Consider the following 19945-nt stretch of genomic DNA (forward strand, 5'->3'; position numbering starts at 1 on the left):
CAGCTACTCGGGAGGCTGAGGCAGGAGAATGGCGTAAACCCGGGAGGCGGAGCTTGCAGTGAGCTGAGATCTGGCCACCGCACTCCAGCCTGGGCGACAGAGCGAGACTCCGTCTCAAAAAAAAAAAAAAAGCTTTAAAGCAAAGAAAGAATGACTGGAGCAGAGAGAAAATCTGTGATCACTGTGAGAAGCTGATAAGATAGGTTGGCAGAGATCAAATCTTAACAGGGTCCTCTTAAATGATTTTGGAAACTCGGCTGCAATTTGAAGAATGTGTTGGAAGGGAGAAAAAGGTGACTCCAAGAAGCTGAGGTAGGAGACTGTTTCAACTGTCAAAATATGATAGTCTGTACCAGAGTAATAGAGAGAGGAATGGAGGATAGATCCAGAAATACTTAGGAGATAGACTAGAAAGATTTGGAGATTGACTGCATGTGGGGTGTCAGAGGGGCAGGGAGAGGTAGTTGGAGAAATAAAATAATCATGCCGACAAAAAATACTTATTATCCACAGAGAAGAGAGAGAGAATATAATTTATTATTGAGTAGGCATAAAAAGATTTTGCAGGTATGTAACATCTCAAAAGTGGCTATGAAGTTGGGGACAAAATCACAGTTAATACAGAACAGCAGAAGAAAGTATATTCTTAATAACTTCTCATCCCTTTGAGAGACAAAGAAAGGGTTGTCCCTTGTGATAGTCTTCTGTACATCTCATGAGAGACACTTGGTTTGAGTTGGTTTGGCACATGACTTAGACTTATCTCTACATTTTAAAAACTGGAGACTGAATTTAATCCTTAGAGAGATTCATCTCTGTTCCAAAGGTTAGAGTAGGGACTCAGATTCACGATGTCTCCAAGGAAACACTCCTAAGAAAAGCGGAGAAGGATAAAATGGTCTTTTATAAATGGAGAAAATCATTTTCCAAGCCCTCAATAGCAGATGGTGCCATTTACTGAGGTGGGCAGCCCTGGAGGAGGAGCAGATTTGAGGAGTAATAAGACAGACACTTGGGAAGATGTCAAGTTTGAAGTTTCTATTAGACACTGCTCCGGAAATGATAGGAGTGCATTCATAGTGGAGAAGGGAGATCTAGGCCGAATATAGAAATTTATTAGCCGTCAACAGGTAGTACTGATGAACCCTGGGAATGGACTGGGTAGCTTAGGGACATGGAACGGTGGGATGGGGAAGAAAGAAGGGGGTCATCCCTTTTTGTCATATAATCACATAGTTAGCATAGGGATATTACCCTAATGGTTAAGCGCAGCAATGGTCAACATTTTCATCTTTTGACTACTTTTCCTGGATAATGTAGCTAAAATTTTATGTCACCTGCTCTTGTAATCTAGACTCCTGCCCTTTTCTGTCAACAGGGTATGTTCTGAGGTGGTTTCCCCCCACAGCCCCCTTTCCTTTTGTTCACCGATTATGCATTCTCTTCAGTCCCCTGGGTCTCCCGTGGACTGTTTTCCTGCACCCCTATGTGCTTCTGCCTCCCTGCTTTTGAGGCCATGTCACCTCTCATGCTGTCTTGCTCTCTTTTTTTGAACTGTTGCTTATTTGGAAATATTTTCAGTTGTTTCCACACGTAACTTCTAGATGTTTATACCTTTTTACAGAGTCAGATATCCTTTTTCTGGTGTATTTATTTGGTCTGGAATGTATCAGGTTTTGAGGCCATAGCACAGATGAGAGTGGACAATATGTGGAGAATGGCTTTGTGTAGATTGGAAGTGGAGGTGAGGGGGGAAGTATCTTGTTGGGAAGAAATACCTGACTGTGGCCCTCAAGTGCTTCCTGGTGGATGCATTTAATAATAATCTTAATGTATCAGTTGCTGCATATTGAAAACAAGATGGCTGGGGCCGGGCACGGTGGCTTACACCTGTAATCCCAGCACTTTGGGAGGCTGAGGCGGGCAGATCAACTGAGGTGAGGAGTTCGAGAGCAGCCTGGCCAAGATGGTGAAAGCCCACCTCTACTAAAATTACAAAAATTAGCTGGGCATGGTGGTGGGTGCCTGTAATCCCGGTTACTCAGGAGGCTGAGGCAGGAGAATCGCTTGAACCTGGGAGGTGGAGCTTGCAGTGAGTCGAGATCGTGCCACTGCACTATAGCCTGGGTGACAGAGCGAGACTCTGTCTCAAAAAGAAAAGAAAAGAAAAAAAAAAAAAAGAAAAAGAGATGGCTATTTGAACCTATAACTGAACCTATAATTGGAAAATGAAATATGGTGTGGGGGAAAGACCCTCCCATTTGTATTTACAAAAACATTTTGATCTGGATTAAAATAGCAATGAGCTTTGCTCTTTATTATATCGGACAGCTCAGTTTGCAAGTTTGTTGGGTTGGGGGCAGCTTTCCTGAATCAGACTCATGTACTGATAAATTCTGCACTTGGCATGGGAGGCAAAGGTTCTTATCCAGAGATACTTTAGGGAACTGGGGTTTGGCAAGTAGGAAAACAGGTAGAAATGGCACTCAGGGACGTTTGATTTATGATGACTGACTGTGAGCTGAAGATAAATACAAACAATAGTAGGCAGTGATGCTTTGGACAAAGATTTTACCAACTGGCAGTGGGAAATATTCTGTAGACTAACAGTTCTAATAAGTTTATTTTAGACGGTTCTGAGAGTGTCGGTTAATAATTTACCCTTCTTGAGAGGCAGGGGCAGCAATCACAGCCTGTAAGCGGGCACTCTGAGGCCTCTCGCTTTGCTGGAGCCCGTCTGGGCTGGAGCGATGGACCCCGTTGGTTGTGACACAAGTACTAAGTGTCTGCACTTTGACATATGGAGGCTTTGGAGCACTCAGTAAGGCACATTCAGTGTGATTCACTTCAAGTGATATCTAAAGTAATGGATTACTGTAACTACCCATCTGCTCCACATCAAAAAGAATAGAACTCTGTATAGACATTTTTAATGTTTATTTTGAAGTAGGATGGTGTTCTATATGGAAGAGAGGGTGGTGGTGGAAAAATAGATTATTTTAAAGAAATATTTATGAAGCTTCAGAGAAGGGACAAACTGGGCTTGCTGATTGATACCTGGAATATGCTTTTATTGTCTAACAAAATATTGGATGCATCTGTACATGTAAGACTTACCCGTTGGCAGTGTGATTGATACTGTTAAAAACTTGAATCTGTTTACCCCTTGCCATACAATTTGTTTTGATGCAATAGTGAACACAACTCCACTGTAGATTTAAGTACTATTTATGTGAATTTTATTTCCCTGTTTAGTCACTGAATCACATTGTAGTGTTGGCATGGTAAGTTTTGTAATTTGCTTTCCCGTGTGAAGAGTGCTTTTCTTGAACCGAATGTTCACTTCTGCATACTTTTAAAAGTTAGGCTTTATGTCATTACAAAGATTTACAGTTATTTAATAATGATTTATTGCAGTAATTTATTCTGCCAGCTGTGGCAGATTTTCACTAGAATTTGTAAATCAAATTTATATAGAAATGTACCAGGACATGCATTTCAGGATTTAATAAAATATACTCTAAAATCTTTTTGAAGAGTGTAGTTTTATGCTTACATGTTTGGGATTCAGCTTTACCTTAACAGCCATTGCTATTGTTCAAACTGCTGTGTCTGTCCCACACTCATTGAAAAGAGGAGTCAATGAGATCTGTTAAAATACACAGTTTCAGGTCATCCACTTTGCTTCTAGACCTTTAGTGTCATGTTATATTTGACCTGGGATATTCGTATGATGTTGAAGGACATGGAACCATCCTGACATTAGGCTCTGTGCAGTTCTGTAAGTTTTAATCACTATTAAACTGTGCATCCGGAATCATAACTGAGAGTGAATGTAGTGCACTGTATTCATTTAGAAACCCTAAGTGTCAGATTTTCTCTCCCTTTTTCAAAACTTACTGGCTAGTAACCATGTGGAATACATTTAGCATTGGCTGCGTCAGCTCACACTCCTGTAGTTTCTTTGGAATGCACAAATATGGCAAGTTGTTGTATTTTCTTTCTTAATTTAAAAAGAGATTTTGTTTAGTTGATGATATATATGTTTCTAGAGAGAGAGTCTAGAATAAAAAGAAAACTATGCAGATTATTTTATGACTTGTGTGTCATTAAGAAAAGCTAGCAGTTTGAGAGGCTGTATTTAAAATGTATGATTGCCAAGTAATTTGTAAGAATGACTTGTTCTCTAAGACTGCATAAGAATTTTACTTCTAAGATGAAACGACTGATTCACAGCTTCAGTCAGCTGGTTATTTTGTGTACAACAGCATGAAACGTCTTATTTGACTTACTACTGCCCCCCAAACACATTGACTTCATTGATCAGTTGTTTTAACATTGTGAAGATACAGTCTAAATGTGCTTTGAAGCTAAACTTTCAGGTTATAGTTAATTGTATTTAAAGCAGTAGGCTTTGGACTATCTAAAAAGGATGTGAAAGCATTTGCAAATATTGTAGCCTTTAATTTCTCATAGTAGTTTGTATTTGTTTATCATGTTCAAGCACTAGTAAAACATAACTTAATAAAACAAAATGAGCCAAGACAGCTTACCATCTGAAATGTGTAAACCCACTTTATCGTCGGATCTCTTATTTTTTAAAAGATGTAATTTCGTTAAAAAATTCTTAGAAACATCAGACAACAGTTAATTTTGTCTTCAGCTAGGAGTTCAAGTACAGTACATGAAAAACTGGATCTTTATCTTATTAAGATGAATTTTTTTTTTTTTTTTTTTTTTTTTTAAGAGAGAGTCTCACTCTATTGCCCAGGCATGATCTGCGCTCACTGCAACCTCTGTCTCCCGGATTCAAGCAATTATCTTTCCTCAGCCTCCCGAGTAGCTGAGATTACAGGCGCCTGCCACCATGCCCGACTAATTTTTATATTTCAATACAGATAGGGTTTCACCATGTTGGCCAGGCTGGTCTAGAACTCCTGCCCTCAAGTGATCCAACCACCTCAGTGCTGGGATTACAGGCATGAGCCACAGCACCCGGCTGAAACTAATTGTTAAAAACCTTTAAATATATATACATGTTATTGTGCTTGGGATAGCAGCTTTATATTTCTAGAAGAAATGTAATAACTTTTTATATGATTTATGACTCTTCAGTGTTTGATATTTACTTTTATTTTGAGAAAAATTAATCTGCAATGCAAGGGAAGTTGAGACATAGGGAGACGTCTTGAAAGGGAACAAAGATAAGACTTTTCTTGAGAGAGTTCATTGCTGATCTCTTAGATATGATACTACGTTTTCCTTGAAAGCATGTAACATTTGTGTGCTGAATCCATCATGGAGAATGCATGAGCTCCTTAGTTTACATTTACTCATCCAGTACTTTAGTGCTCGCAATATACTAGGGATTTTTTTTTAAAACCATTTTCAGCCGGGCGCGGTGGCTCAAGCCTGTAATCCCAGCACTTTGGGAGGCCGAGACGGGCGGATCACGAGGTCAGGAGATCGAGACCATCCTGGCTAACACGGTGAAACCCCGTCTCTACTAAAAATACAAAAAACTAGCCGGGCAAGGTGGCGGGCGCCTGTAGTCCCAGCAACTCGGGAGGCTGAGGCAGGAGAATGGCGTAAACCCGGGAAGCGGAGCTTGCAGTGAGCTGAGATCCGGCCACTGCACTCCAGCCTGGGCGACAGAGCAAGACTCTGTCTCAAAAAAAAAAAGAAAAAAAACCAAAAACATTTTCAGTACGATTGAAGAGAATATTTAGAATTAAATTTTCACAGTTTTGTAGCTTGTTTTTTTTAGACTTCAGTGAGATTTTAAATGTTTTCCTTGTGCTTACCTGGAAAAGCTTTTTAAATGATACCAATTTGGAATGTTAAAAAAGGGTATAATTCTGGGATGACAGATATATTTAATCTTGTGGGTGAATTTAGACTGATGGTTGATGAATACTTTGAGAGTCTGAGGTGGGCCAGAAGAAAAAAGAAAAAACTCTGTACTCGGTTAGCAATGCCTGCCATCGCTGCTGAGGTTCCAGTCAATGGAAGCATCTCCTGAATTCATCTCCCTAGCCCAGAAACTTCTGTCTTACTGTAATCATTCATTTATTCATCTTGTGTTCATTCATTCACCCACATTTTTCAACATTTCTGAATATGTGGCAGCATGCCAATCATGGTAGGAATATAGTGGTGAAGCAGACATGAATTTGCTTTCAAGCCTTGATGAGTGGGAGGCTTAATAGTTCATTAACAAAAAGTTGAAACAGGGTGGCAGCAGTTTTGGCAAGAACGTGTTACGGTCTAATTCAGAGATACTGAACTTGGGACCTAAGTAAGAAGGATATTCTGTTGTAGAAATCTGGCAGATTGTACAGTTTGTTTGAGAGATCTCTTACATTTGCTCGTTGGGTATGCCATGCATTCTGGAGGGATGCCCATTTCCATCTGACAGGATAGATGATCCCCTGGACAAATGTATAGATTACATATAACATCTCCATAATGCAAGGCAAAAGTAGGCTCTGTAAGGGGAATGACATGACTAGTTCAGAGATGAGTGGTGAAGCCATATGCTGTTGGATGTGATGCCAGTCAGTAGTAGATGGTAGAGAATTGAAGATAGAGCTTAATTTTAGTATTCAGCCATTTTCAATTTCAGAAAATATTTTAAATAGAAATATTTTAACTGTATAGTACATGTATTGGTACAAATTTAAGTATCAAAGTATATCTCTGCCTTCACCATTTTTTCCAACTAGAAATCTTCTAATTAGCTTCTTTTCCCTTAGAACTAAAATTAATTTAGGCATCAGTTCTCATAGATTCTTTAAAACAGAAAACAGAACTCTAAATTGTTAATTTATTTCTCACAATTACCTAGTTTAGGTCCTCATGCTCTGTGATGGGCTGTCCATTTCCTGTTAGTGTCTACTATAGTTTCAAGTGTAAATGCATGCAGTATAAACGAATATAAAACTGATGAAATCCCTCATTCTTAGAGCTTACGTTCTAGGGGAATATTTGAATACAAACAAATCCCCTAATTTAGTACTTCTGGCTTCGATGTCTGTTTTCTGCTGCATTCTGTACACCATTCCTAGATGAAACATAACTTCCGTTACTTAACTATTGTGTTCAGAAACTTGAAGTCCAAATTTCAAGGCCTCTGCAGTTTGCCTGTATATTCTCTTTCTAATCTCATGTCTTATTAATTAATATCTTGCATCTATCCAAGGAACAGTGCATCCTTACACTTACTTTTTTTTTTTTTTAAAGCACAGGATCTCTTTATCTTGCCTAGGCTGGAGAACAGTGACATGATCATGGCTCACTGCCGCCTCAACCTCCCAGGCTCAAATAATCCTCCCACCTCAGTAGTTGGGACCACAGGCATGCACCACCACACCGGGCTCATTTTTTAATTTTTTTGTAGCAATGGGATCTCACTCTGTTACCCAGGCTGATCTCAAACTCGCGGGCTCAAGCTGTTGAGTTTCCTGCCTTGGTCTCCCAAGGTGCTGGGATTATTATACTTTTATTTGTGCTTCCCCACCCATTTGGAATGGTGTCTTCTCTTTGCCTTTTGATATTTTCCTTAGTCTAAGAATCTTGGCCCAACCTGCTCTTCTAACCAAATAACGTATACTCCTGGATGTATTGTAACTAACAACACATGTACTGATTTGTAGACTTCTACTTTTGTAAGAGAGTGGTTGTTTACATCTTTTATTTAACCTGTACATTTACATATAGTCTCTCTAGCTGTACTGTAAATGATGTGAAATTAGAGGACTTTGTTTTAAATATTCATACTGGGCTAATATGAACACAGTTGAAAAGCAGGTAGGAACTGTGCTTTGAGCATCCTGGAGAATGAAACAAAGCTTGCAAGCTTACATACTGAACTTCTAAGATAGTCATTCCCCTGTATATTGCTTTGAACCTGAATATTCCAAAACTTTCTTTGGTTTTCAGGGCCATCATTATATATTAAATTTTTTTTCATTTTGTTAATTGCACATATATGTATATATATGTAGTGTAAAAAGTGAAAAAAAGAGTACAGAAGCTTACACAGAGAAAACAAATGTTCCATTGCTTTTTTTTTTTTGAGACGGTCTCGCTCTGTGGCCCAGGCTGGAGTGCAGTGGCCTGATCTTGGCTCACTGCAATCTCCATCTCCTGGGTCCTAGCAATTCTCTTGTCTCAGCCTCCTGAGTAGCTGGGACTACAGGTGCCTGACACCATGCCTGGCTACATTTTTGTATTTTTTGGTAGAGATGGGGTTTCACCTTGTTGGCCAGTCTGGTCTTGAACTCTTGACCTCAAGTGATCCACTCACCTCGGCCTCCCAAAGTTCTGGGATTACAGGCATGAGCCACTGCACCTGGCCAGATTCTCCTTTTTTTCTGTTTACCAGATGCCTTCTTTTTTAATTTTTAAGACAGTGTCTCACTCTGTCCCCCAGGCTGGAGTACAGTGGCACGATTAGGACTTACTATAGCCTTGACCACCCCGGGCTCAGGTGACTCTCCCACCTCAGCCTCTGGAGTAGTTAGGACCATTGGTACATACTACCATGCCCAACTAATTTTTGTATTTTTTGTAGAGATGGGTTTTGCCGTATTGCCCAGGCCGGTTTTGAACTCCTAGGCTCAAACAGTCTTCCTGCCTCGGCCTCCCAAAGTGCTGGGATTACAAGCGTGAGCCATCACACCCAGCCTTATTTTGCCAGATCCTTAAAGGTATTTCTAGCAATAGCTTAGCCCCAATTTAGAAGTATTTGTTACCTCCTCAGTTTTTCTTTTCTACTGTCTTTTTCTCCTGTTTTTCTCTTTCTCCATCAATGATAGTACATGGTATTTACTGTTCTGCATCTTGTCTTTTACTCATGTTTTGTTTGGAGATGTTGCTTATCTGTACTTAACAGTTTTTTTCATTCTTCTTAATGACTACTTAATATTCCCTTGGAAAGACTCATAGTAAAATAAAATAGCAAATTCTAGAACTGGGAAGAAAGCAAATATTAGACAACCAATTAATAATTACAACTAACTCTGAAAGGATAAAATGGTAGATTGTTGAATTAAAAAAAATAGGGCATTCCCAGAGCTCCTCTTTCCCATGCCAAGTCAAATAGGAGGACCTACGCACTTAGAAGCCTAAAGATATTAATTGATGTTTAATTATCAAGAAAGATATGTCCTGCTTAAAACAGGGTAATATGCAGCACCTTTTCAGAAAATTCTTGTCTAAAATGGTAGAAACCTGAAGAGGCAATGCTGGATATTTGGATGAGCACATATTTTGAAATCAGACCAACTTGGTCTTGAATTCCCACTTTGACACTTAATATAAGACTTTGGCCAAGTGACTAAACTCTCTTAGCTTCGATTTCCTTATTGGTAAAATGAGAATAATAATACCTATCTCAGAGGACCTATGAAGAATGAATGAAAAAATATTTTATGTTTTGCATAGTACCTGGCACACAACAGGTGCTCAATAAAGTTCCATCTCCCTGACTCTGTGCCCATCCAGCATGATTAATTTCCTAAGAGCTCTGGATGCTGAGACTTTACTGTAATTGTATCTTTTATAAAGCTTACAGTGTCTTGTATGTAGTAAGAAGTCCACATTTATGTGTAGATTTATTCTGTAACTCCTAAGAGTCTGGCTTGGTTTTCTTCATACTTGTCATGAAATTTCTCAAATCTCTAGAAGCGGGTACAAGGACAAACACTTAATTATTTATGTACCCTGTGAAGATGCCTAACTTGGCCAAATGTCAACATCTCAAGCAGTGGTTGTGTTTGTAAAATTTTAATAATCTATACTTTCATAGTATACTTTATATTTCTTTGCGTGGTGTGATATTTTGTATATTTTAAAAATGGAAAGAATTTCAGATGTTTTAATATATGTTACGTGGAAAGTATAATTCTTTTTCAATTACATGAATTAATTTTTTTTTAATTAAAAAACAAAAGTTTAGGCCAGGCGCAGTGGCTCACTCCTGTAATCCCAGCACTTTGGGAGGCTGTGGAGGGCAGATCACTTGAGGCCAAGAGTTCAAGACCAGTCTGCCAACATGGTGAAACCCTGTCTCTACTAAAAATACAAAAATTAGCCAGACATGGTGGGATTACATGGCTGTAATCCCAGCGACTATGGAGGCTGAGGCTTAAGCGTCCCTTGAACCCAGGAGGCAGAGGTTGCAGTTAGCAGAGATTGGACCACGGCATTCCAGCCTTGGTGACAGAGCAAGACCCTGACTCAAAAAACAAACAAACAAAAAAGAACAAAAGCGAGTTTAATAAGGCTATGGAGTTACATGTAGGGGGCTCTGACGCTGATTGCAGTCAGGTTCAACATGGCCAATATGAAGTCAACTGGCTTGCAAGTTTCCTAAAAATTTAATAGTCGGTTCTCACAAGTCACAAAGAGTAAATCTGGTATACTACTAGATTATCAACCTCCTGGGTGACTGCTTTGGGCTCTGGTGTAAACACAGTTAGGAGAACCAATTCCTGAAAAATGGTCCAGGATTTGCTACCAGTTTATTATTTGACTTTGCCTCAGTTTCCTTGATTGTATTGTAAAGCAGTGGGATTAGATCTGTTTCCTAAAATTTTTTGGTATGACGTTACAATTCTGTGTGTGTCAGGCTGCAGAAGCCAAGGGGTCCAGGCTTTATACTACTTGTTTCATGTATTTACAATATCAATATTTTTTTTCTTTTCCAAAAAGGTCTCCCCTAGCTAAAGCAAATATATTTGAGAACCACTGTTACTGAAAAAATAGCTGTCTCAAAGCCCATGTCTGTACTTGTAGCAGGGCCCCTGATAACAGTCGCATGTAATGAGTTTACTTATTCCTTATATATATTACAGTAAACAATATAGGGTTTAGGAAAATGCAAAAGGAATGGAATGCAATTCATTGTTATTTTCATCAGAGGCAGGCATAATAGAAAACATTTTGGTACTTGATACTCTATTTAAATATGACTTTCATTTATGTGTGAATGAACTCTCCATATATGCTAAGTTAATGGATGCTTGTAGGCCAAGGGTCATGAACTTAGATGGCAATAGTGCCCAGGCAAGTAAAGGAAGTGCGAGAACCTGGTAGGGTATAAAATGAAAGCATGTGCTGCAGAGAGCTGTTTCTGCTCCTCCCCTGCTGATTGTTGTCACAAAGGAATACATGTTTCTCTTGCCGTATCTTTAATTCTTTAACGCCTCACCTTTTGCCTCTCCCTCCCCATTCCCTCAGCAGCTGAACATCCATATTTTAATTTAAAATTTCTTGTGTTTTACATGTTGGTCATTAATTAAACATATGCACACTCATACACACTCACTTAGAAGGAGCCAAGCAAAACACATCTGAAGCCAAACTTGGCCTGTGGGCTTCTACTTTGAAATCTCTTTTCACACACATACATACGCAGCAACTGATATTTTAGTACTTGTATGCTAGGTGCTTGGCTAAACCTTTTGCACTAATAAAAATGTTTAATCTTCACAACAGTTCTGTGAACACATACTTTATTTCCACTTTAGAGATGAAGAACTTTGGCTAAGTAACTTGCTAAGATCACACAATTAGTAAAAGGTTCTGCAATTATTCAAACCCAAGAAATTTCAATGCAGAACTCTGACACTTAACCACTTGGCAAAATTGATTTCCTGGATGTATTTCTTCTATATATGCTATAAGCACACACACAAAATGTAAATAACACTATAAAGGGTGAAGAGAAATTGTTTACTAAGTTCATTCATGTATAGTGATACTGTTTGCATATGTGGGCATGATGTGATAAAGCACTGAAATGTTATAAACTTCCACATTTTACACAGTTTTTCTGATAAAGCTCAGTGAAATCAGTGTAAAAATTTCACAGGGAGTTTATATTTCTCCTTGCCACAAACTAGACATCCTGAGCTTTGGGGCCAACGTTGTCTGTGTCCAAGGGCAAAAGTTCTCTTTCTTCTCATTGTCATATTTAAACCCCACCCATGGAAATGCTCCAAGTCCTGAGTGATGATCACTTCCTCTGGGCAAGGGTATGAAGAATAAAAGTAAATCTAGCAGGAGGAGTAAATCCCAAAAGACAGAGATAAGTACTTGAGGTCAGAGATTGCGTCTTTTATAGTTTGTCTACATACCAAACTCATTAATATGAATAATCATCTTAGCTGTAGTGGTGGTAGTAGCAAAAGTAATACAGAAACCAGTCTTCTGTATTTTTACATTAGCATTCATTATTTGTAGGATTTGGGAGGTCTTTTTGAGAAAGTGATGTGAAACTAAGTCTCTCCCATGTTTCTCCTTTAGTTCCACTTTTTCCTACCGACATAAAATATTTTTCAACCTTAATAACTGCAGCCTATAGGAATAAAAGTATAAGATGGTTGGGGAAAATACTGAGAACAGTGTGAACAAAATCTATATATTTATCCATTTAGATTTTTTCCCTGGGGTATTTTGAAATACCCTTTGACACCATAAGCCTCTTTATGGTTTATTCACTTGGTATGGAATGGGGGAGAAAAAAGGAGACAGTGCATCTGGCACTATTCCTCTCAATACCCTGTACCCATCATGTGAATGGAAAGAACCCCAAACCTTCATTTTCAGAACTGTATCTCAGCCTTTGGCTCCTGAAGAAAACCAGTGTGGTTCAGATGTGGGATGGGAAGAGTGGTTTGCATTGGCATCAGCCCTGCGGGTGCTTTGGGGCTGGAGCACACACAGCTGTGGGTTACAGATGCTTGCTCTCCGGTATTAATGTGGCCAACATGTGAAACCATGACACCCACAATACTACACAAAGGTCCACGCCTCTGATAGTTTGAGAAATAACTCCCTCTGAGGAAATTATTCTTCTCAAAGGGCTGGAATACATTCTAGAGTGGAAGGTCCTCTTTCAGAGGGGTAGAGCCAGGAAAGAGATGCCTTATAATGTTGGACAGAGCACAGGGTGTCTGTAGGCTTAGGAGCTTTAACCAAACATGGGGGGAGAAAAGTCTACTCTAAATCCTAGATTCATAAATTCGAAATTCTATGCTATGCATGTAGCAGAAAGCTGGTACACTCAAGTCACTGTGTAGTTTCTTTGGAGATGTCAAATGCAAGCCATTATTGGTGGTTGTCATCTGGCCTGACTCAGGGTGTGTTAGAAATTTTTCCACCAATTTTTATTTCCCTGAGCTATCTCCAAGGATGGTAGAACCAGAGGAATCTGTACACAAGAGAAAAGAAATGAGCATGGGGTTGGATGACGCTTTCTTTGTAATTTAATAACTAGGACTTTTTTCAGGGTGTGGGGATTTTGTCCTTTCTCACTCATGAGGCCCATGCTTCCTTCTGACAGTACACTTGAGAGAGCTGAGATATTTCTACCCCCTATTCAGTTAGTGAGACAGTTTTCTCATTCAGGTACAATTTCCAGTGAAATAGTAGCTTATAAGTATCCAGAAGTTAGTTTATTGACTCTTATTGCACTTCTGAGCACCTAATAAATAATTTATTTGTCTGATGGATATGTGGCTACCTAACTATGGGGCATGAAATATGCACTGTTTTTCTAATATACTGTAGGGAGACCTGTTTATAAAGTATTTAGTATTGGTTTTATAATGCACTGTTGACAACAGGAGACCACAAAGCTCAAAGATCAATCTCATTTTGGCCCACAGTATTAATGCTGCTTTATAAAGCTCTATGACAGGTCACTTAGATAGTGGTCTTCACAGAAAGGACTCTGTTAGGAAGGCAGGCTATAGGGGCTGCCAGTACAGTAGATGAATGTCTTTGTCTGTGTCCCTAAGGTGACTCTGGCGGTTACTGATGTTGGCCAGGTGATGGAACCCATCATTTCCCTGCTCTCTAGAGGGATTCTGGACTAGAAGTACTGAGTTCTGCTAATGCAGACCTCGCTAATTGGGCAGAAAGCTGGGGTGACTTTGGACCACAATTGCAGTTCTGGAGACAGGAATCGGACAATAAGGAGTGGAACTTGGCTCTCTTCAGCTTTGTCTTATGTTTATTAATGAAGTGAAATTATTCCACATCTTTTATGCCTTTGTTCAAATCACATAGGTGACATAGCATAAAGTATTTTGATTTTTGTTGGCTTTGGGGAATTTCCTAGCCAGAAATAAATTCATAGACATTAGAACGCTACATACTAAACACTTTGAATTTGGGGAAACCTAAATAAAGACTAGTTTCATCCAAAATCAGTTCTCAGTGTTTTACTTTATTTTCTTCATAAGAACTACACACTATGAGAATGCTGCATAATGACGATGATTTATAACATAGTATTGCCCATCAAGGTATATGTGTTATTGTTGTTTTTTTGTTTTTTTTTTTTTGAGACAGAGCCTCACTCTGTCACCCAGGCTGGAGCGCAGTAGCGTGATCTCAGCTCACTGCAACCTCCACCTCCCGAGTTCAAGCGATTCTCGTACCTCAGCTTCCTGAGTAGCCGGAACTACAGGCGTGTACCACCACTCCTGGCTAATTTTTGTGTTTTCAGTAGAGACGGGGTTTCACCATGTTGGCCAGGCTGGTCTTGAACTCCTGACCTCAAGTGATCCACCTGCCTTGTCCTCCCAAAGTGCTGGGATTACAGGTGTGTGAGCCACCGCACCTGGAATGGTGTATGTTTTAGAGCAAGGTATTTTTCTCTTTGTGTCGAGAACTCCTTGCTGGTTCTAAGTATTTCACTTCCCAAACTGGGAACTCTGAGCTATACTTTCTTGGACCCAGTTAGCTTGTTTATTATTTCTCACGCTTTTGTGGGAACCCAGGCTGAGTTCTGCTATTTGCCATTTCTGTTACTCATTTCTTACTGATGCAGAGTTTCTTTTTTTTTTTTTGAGACAGAGTTTCGCTCTTGTTGCCCAGGCTAGAGAGCAATGGTGTGATCTCGGCTCACCGCAGCCTCCGCCTCCCGGGTTCAAGAGATTCTCCTGCCTCAGGCCCCTGAGTAGTTGGGATTACAGGCATGCGCTACCATACCCAGCTAATTTTGTGTTTTTAGTTGACACGGGGTTTCTCCATGTTGGTCAGGCTCGTCTCGAACTCCTGACCTCAGGTGATCCGCCCGCCTCGGCCTCCCAAAGTGCTGGGATTATAGCAGAGTTTCATTTTACCCTTTCCAGTTGGACCCAACCTTTTCTTCCTTTTGGTACTCCTTGATTCCTTCCTATCAGGTCTCCCTCACCACATAGCCCCATCTTTACTTTTCTCATTTATTGAGCACCCTGTTAGACCGTGAATTAGCAAATAAAAATTCTGTCCCTTTTAAGAAGTGTACAATTTAGTGGAAGAGACTGGTAATAAACTGGTTTTCTAACATGAGCAGTTTTAATATATGTATTTCTTAACCACAGATTTTTTTTTTTCTGTATCTCTTACCTTTGGTTTCTGAGGGGAAAAAAGGGTTTCTTTTTTCTCCCTCCAGGGGCACCCTTTTCATTTGTGCTCTTGATCATATTCTCTCCTCGGACCCTTTCATACCATTTTCCCTCTGGCTTAGATCTTCAATATTCTTTTCTCTGCTGGCTTCATCCCCTTTGCCTGTGATAGTCTCTTTTTTCCCCGTAGTGAAAAACAAACTGCCAACTTATGAACACAACCTGTCCGAGCTCCTCTAACTTTTCAGACCACGTTTCTCTTACTTGTTTTCTTTGCAGAATTTCTCCAAAGAATATTTTATCTTTTCTGCCTCTTTGTCTTCACAATTTGCTTACTTCTTAACTCTTCTGCAATATGGATTCTGTATACCTATCAATCTACAAAGACATTCACTCTTATGGCACAAAGCCTAATAAAATATTTCAGCCACAAATATCCATAAAGAATGGTATGTTGAACACCCATTGACCCAAGTTTAGGAACGAATATGTACAAACACATCTGAAGACTAAGGTTACCATTTAAATTGTACTGTGTCACTCACTGTCAATCTCCCCATCCACCTTTCCCCATATTCCATCCTTAAGCACTATTCTGATTTTGGTATTTATTATTCCCATGCCTTTTGGTTTGTTCTTACTGTATTTGCTTCTACTTACTATTTCACTTGGTTTTAACCATACCCTAAATATAAGCCTTGTTGTTTTAGATCATTTAAAACTCTCAAGCATCCTACCTTCTGTCAACTGTTTTCCCTTATCATGTGGAACGTGGGACAATCACAATGCTCCTGTTAACTCTGTTCCTTCTTTTTTTCCCCCTAATAACCGTGGGTATCCCCTGAGATACTGACCTTGGCCGCTTGTTTATCTCTTGGGTCAGGTCTGTGTAGATGGCTGCTGGATGTGGTAACTTCAGTGTCAGCCTGTTTTCTAACATTTCTAGTTGCCTGGTTATCTTCATGATCTGCTGATCCCCCATACTGAACTTGATACATATTCTCACAAAATAGTTCACCCCCCTTTCTGTTGATAATGCTACCATTTTCCTGTGCTCAGACTATTAGAACTTTAGTGTCATTGTTGACACTTCTCATTTGTTACAGTCATTCTGGTTCCCTTGATTTTATCTTCACAGTATCTTTTGTATCTTCTCCTTTTTGTTTTTCCAGCCCTGTTGCCATTTACCCAGATTATTGATTGATTGATTGAGATGGAGTTTTGCTCTTATTGCCCAGGCTGGAGTGCAATGGCACAATCTCTGCTCACTGTAACCTCTGCTTCTTGGGTTCAGCTGATTCTTCTGCCTCAGCCTCCTGAGTAGCTGGGACTACAGGCATGCACCACTACACCTGGCTGATTTTTTTTTGTATTTTTAGTAGAGATGGGGTTTCACCATTTTGGCCAGGATGGTCTTGAACTCCTGACCTCAGGTGATCTGCCCGCCTTGGCCTTCCACAGTTTGGGATTACAGGCATGAGCCACCGTGCCCAGCCTATTTTAATGTCTTCCTAACTGGACCCCGCTTTTGTCTTTTCACACTTCAGTCCATCTGTCATACTGTTGCCAGATAAATCTTCTTGGAGTAAAATAATGATCAGACGTTACTGCTGTTGAGAAGCTTTTAGTAGTTTGGACTGTTGGTGGATAATAGGCTAAATAGCAACTCTTTGTAGTGGAGTATAGGGCCCTTACTTTTATAATAGTTCCTGTCAACCACTGCATCCATTTCATTCATTGTTCTTCTGTGTACATCTTCCCTTATGTTCCAGACAAACTGTATTACTTCTCTAAGAATATAATCCGGACGCTCAGTGCGAGAGCAAAACCTGCCTCGGCGTAGAAGTTTTTTTTTTTTTTTTTTTTTTTTTAAACCACACTGGCTGGAAGGAATCTCCTAAGTTTCTGTGGAATTCTGCACTCGTTTCATTTCCCATTCTGTTTTTGTTAAGGTTGTTTTGTTCATGGCTTATCTCTTGTACTAGATTGTAAAGTTGTGAGCAAGGAATATGTCTTAACTTTTGTGTTCTCTGCAGCTTTTTGTACTTGGCAAGGGAGTAGGGTAGGGGGGTGGGGAGGTGGTGATTAGTATTTCCTAACAGCAGTTAAAAGTGTCATATTAAGTGGAAGAAAAGGGAGTAAGAAATTGAGCTAGGCAGGCCAAAAGTGTATCCATTATCAATTAGCAAATTATTCAGTTATTCCCACTTTGTTACTTTAGTTCTCACCAAAGTTTATTTAGCGGTTGGCTACTATCAGCCTTAGAAACTATTAACTCTTTAAAACTGTGTTTAGGGCCAGGTGCGGTGGCTCACACCTATAATCCCAGCACTTTGGGAGGCCAAGGTGGGAGGATCACGAGGTCATAAGATCGAGACCATCCTGGCTAACATGGTGAAAACCTGTCTCTATTAAAAATACAAAAAATAGGCCGGGCGTGGTGGCTCAAGCCTGTAATCCCAGCACTTTGGGAGGCCGCGGCGGGTGGATCACGAGGTCAGGAAATCAAGACCATCCTGGCTAACATGGTGAAACCCCGTCTCTACTAAAAATACAAAAAACTAGCCGGGCGTGGTGGCGGGCGCCTGTAGTCCCAGCTACTCGGAGGCTGAGGCGGGAGAATGGCGTGAACCCAGGAGGCGGAGCTTGCAGTGAGCCGAGATCGCACCACTGCACTCCAGCCTGGGCAACACAGCAAGACTCCCTCTCAAAAAAAAAAAAAAAATTAGCTGGGTGTGGTGGCGGGCGCCTGTAGTCCCAGCTACTCAGGAGGCTGAGGCAGGAGAATGGCGTGACCCCGGGAAGCGGAGCTTGCAGTGAGCCGAGATCACGCCACTGCACTCTAGCCTGGGTGACAGAACAAGACTCCGTCTCAAAAAAAAAAAAAAATATGTTTAGTTCGTCATTGGTGTGTTATATTTGCAATTTCTTAAAAAGAAGTTTTGATGTACTCAGTGCTTTTAAGTAATACTATCTGGGCATATGTAATTTCCTTTCCCAATCTCTCAATAGGCACACCTTGGGCCTACTCCACCTCCACATAGCCTTAATTACAAATCAGAGGACAGGCTTAGTGAGCAAGACTGGCCAGCATATTTCAAGGTCCCATGTTGTGGGGTTGATACATCTCAAATTGAGGTATGTTGTGTTTTTTTTTTCTCCCTTTAAGTTACTTGGACACACTTGCATGCTTTGACTACCTAGTTAAGATATTTCTCTCACCTATTCTTTCTGCCACTCTTTTACTGTCTTTCATACTCATCCTCATTCTGTGAAACTCAGATATTTACTTGCTTCCTAACACTTCTTGCTCCTGAAAAAATCATGGAAAGTAGATTTAATGATGGTTATTTGAATGATTTGGAATGTGATAAAGTATCTGCCTTCTATTGTTTCTCTCCCCACCTGCACTTACTTCTCTTTTTCTTTTTCTGTTCTTTCTTTCATATTGTTCTAGGGCTAGTTTATTGTTTTTGCTATTTTTAATAATAGTACTATATTAATAGTGTTAATAGTAAACTTGTAAAACTGAAGTTTAACATACTTACAGAAAAGTACACAAATAAAAGCGTACAGCCTGATAAATTTTACACAGTGAATATACCCAGGACCACCAACTAGATGGAGATGCATAACACTACCTGAGCCCCAAAAGTGTCCCTTAGCCCAGCCACAATTCTCCACCAAAGACAATCGCTATGCAGATCTTCTAAGCGACCTGTTAAGTGTTCATATTTTTAACTTACTGTTAATAGGTTTCTGGCATCTTTTGGGTTTCTTAATTTAGAAGACAATCTCTAAGTTCATGAACATTTGCTTTGTTTCAACATTTTTCGATTTAAATATATATGCATATAAATAGTCTCTATCAAGGCCAGTAGACTGCTTGAGGGTAGGCGTTCCCAGACGTGCCTGGGTAACATAACAAGACCCCATCTTTTAAAAAAAAAAAAAAAAAAAAAAAGCTAGGTGTGGTGGCCGAGATGCGAGGGTTGCTTGAGGCCAGGAGTTTGAGGTTCCAGTGAGCTATGATTGTGCACTGCACTCTAGCCCCAACAGAGCAAGATCCTATCTCTTAACAAATAATAGGCTGAGCTGGGCATGGTGGCTCACGTCTGTAATCCCAGCGCTTTGGGAGGCTGAGGCAGGCGGATCACCTGAGGCTGGGAGTTTGACACCAGTCTGACCAACATGGAGAAACCCTGTCTCTACTAAAAATACAAAATTAGCTGGGCATGGAGGCGCATACCTGTAATCCCAGCTACACAGGAGACTGAAGCAGGAGAATTGCTTGAATCTGGGAGGCAAAGGTTGTGGTGAGCTGAGATCGTGCCATTGCACTCCAGCCTGGGCAACAAGAGTGAAACTCCATCTCAAAAAGAAAAAAAATGAATAGGTTGGGTCCAGTGGCTCACGCCTGTAATCTTAGCGCTTTGGGAGGCTGAGGGAGGCAGATCATGAGGTCAGGAGTTCGAGACCAGCCTTACCAACATGGTGAAACCCCATCTCTACTAAAAATACAAAAATTAGCCAGGCATGGT

At 40.2% G+C, this 19945-nt stretch overlaps 1 protein-coding gene across 2 annotated transcripts in view; it reads left to right on the top strand.

Moving 5' to 3' along the window:
• BNC2 (basonuclin 2) overlaps positions 1 to 19945 on the top strand; it is a 443555-nt gene that overhangs the window by 97024 nt on the left and 326586 nt on the right. Inside the window, exon 2 of one of the 2 annotated variants that reach the window (XM_011930373.1) lies at positions 18417 to 18542. The exons of the other annotated variant lie outside the window; for it this stretch is intronic. Coding sequence (XP_011785763.1) covers positions 18417 to 18542 — 126 coding nt within the window. The remainder of the gene's footprint in view (positions 1 to 18416; positions 18543 to 19945) is intronic. 2 annotated transcript variants of the gene reach the window in all.

The sequence above is a fragment of the Colobus angolensis genome, unplaced genomic scaffold (genome assembly GCF_000951035.1).
Source record: "Colobus angolensis palliatus isolate OR3802 unplaced genomic scaffold, Cang.pa_1.0 Scaffold86, whole genome shotgun sequence".
NCBI classification, from domain to species: domain Eukaryota; kingdom Metazoa; phylum Chordata; class Mammalia; order Primates; family Cercopithecidae; genus Colobus; species Colobus angolensis.